Source organism: Schistosoma mansoni (genome assembly GCF_000237925.1).
Source record: "Schistosoma mansoni, WGS project CABG00000000 data, supercontig 0177, strain Puerto Rico, whole genome shotgun sequence".
Lineage (NCBI taxonomy): Eukaryota > Metazoa > Platyhelminthes > Trematoda > Strigeidida > Schistosomatidae > Schistosoma > Schistosoma mansoni.
The window spans coordinates 479,674-481,283 of NW_017386061.1; the positions used below are offsets into that span (position 1 = coordinate 479,674).

Genomic DNA, 1,610 nt, shown 5'->3' on the forward strand with positions numbered 1-1,610 from the left:
GGTGTACTCCGTTTACTCAAAGTTATTTCTATAGTGAGCTTCTTTCGTGCATATCATTTTTACTCACAAGATAGTTGAAATGTTAGTGTGCTGATATTCTGTCCAATAACTACCAAAGCTCACCATGTTTAATATGGATCACTGTGTAGTGAGCTTTCATTCAAATGAAATTCCAGCAGTGTGCTTGACTTACTTTCGCAAATGCTGAGAAAAACAACTTCTTTTCACTTAAGCTTTCAAGATTTCAAGTTAAAGTTTCCTTGTATGTCTGCAATAAATGTGAATAGATTAACAATAAAGAATATTTAAATTCACTAACTTCAAAGGATAACATAAGACCATTTATGCCAGCTGACAATTGTTCCAATTTCTAGTTAATATGAGAATGATTGAGATTACATAAAATTTGTTTAACGTCTGTTACATATATATCAAGTTTTCAAGTTCAACTTATATAATATCGTTAGCAAGCGAGATATAAATATCAAGCTTGAAGAACATTCAAAGGATGTTAAAGCATTAGATGCCTGTGTGTAGATTGAAATACAATGTGGTTACTTATGAATTAGACCGGTTATCAGTAGTTCTGGTACTATGAAAAGGTTTCATTTAATTACCTTCATCATTCTAGTTTCATTGTAGAGAAGATGTTGAATATGCTGACGTAGTATGTAGTGTGTATATCAGATCACTACCTCACCGAAAACTGGTCATATATGCGTTTCGCTACGTTTGTTGGAGCTTTGAAGCACAACAAAGATAAGTGATTTTAACACTGTTAGGTCAACAAATTGATTGAGTCACAAATTATCAAGTTTTGTGGATTAAGTAGTGGTACTCGTCTTTCCTCAAGTAACAGCATGACACTGTACTAGGTCCTCATAACTTACGATTGTGAGGGAACGTTCACACCATAAAGCGTTTTCTCGATTGAAGGTTTTAAAATTATTGACATTTATCCCACGAGGATCAACAAATACAAGAGTAAGAAAACAGACGTGATGAACTGTTAAATAATTTCATTTCTGTCTGAATTTCAACTGAAATCACGTATCGACAATGAAAAGTTTTATATTTTTCTTCATCATGGCATTTCTAGCAAGTTATTGGTATTAATATTCACATCTACTTTTTAAAATTTTTCAATCTTGGTGAAAGACTGATTGATATATTATTTCGGAACTATGTACAGATGACAAATGTAATATATCTCCGTACTTTTTTTACCAGAATATTCATTAGAATTTGAGTGAATAACATCTTTTATATACGTTATTTTTCTGCATGTTTTCCTCAAAAATCAATTCAGAAATTGAAATGCTGAAAACTGTGTGAAGATTTAACAATACTCGGATTAAAGTTTGTTTAAATTTTTCTTACTTCTTTCTGAACTATTCCAGAGTTGATTTGTCCTGATAAACAACACAGTTGAGTTTCAAACGGTGTAGAAGTAGCTGGTTCACACTTTGGCTGATATTGTGTTTGTTCTTTTGACTGATAATCACCAAAAACTGTAATGAAAATATCCGTTTATCACACTGGGTTTTTGTGAAGCAACAAAACGTGAATTTCAAATAGGATGACTGTTGTAGAGGTTGAAATTGATTTTA

The 1,610-nt window shown here is 31.9% G+C and overlaps 1 protein-coding gene across 1 annotated transcript; it reads right to left on the reverse strand.

Moving 5' to 3' along the window:
- Positions 1 to 244: 244 nt before the first annotated feature.
- Smp_177390 (hypothetical protein) lies at positions 245 to 334 on the reverse strand (the record flags this gene model as incomplete). The annotated part of the gene is made up of 1 exon (XM_018795976.1): positions 245 to 334. One exon carries the CDS (start codon positions 332 to 334, stop codon positions 245 to 247), a length of 90 nt encoding a protein of 29 aa, XP_018646939.1.
- Between the last annotated feature and the right edge of the window lie 1,276 nt (positions 335 to 1,610).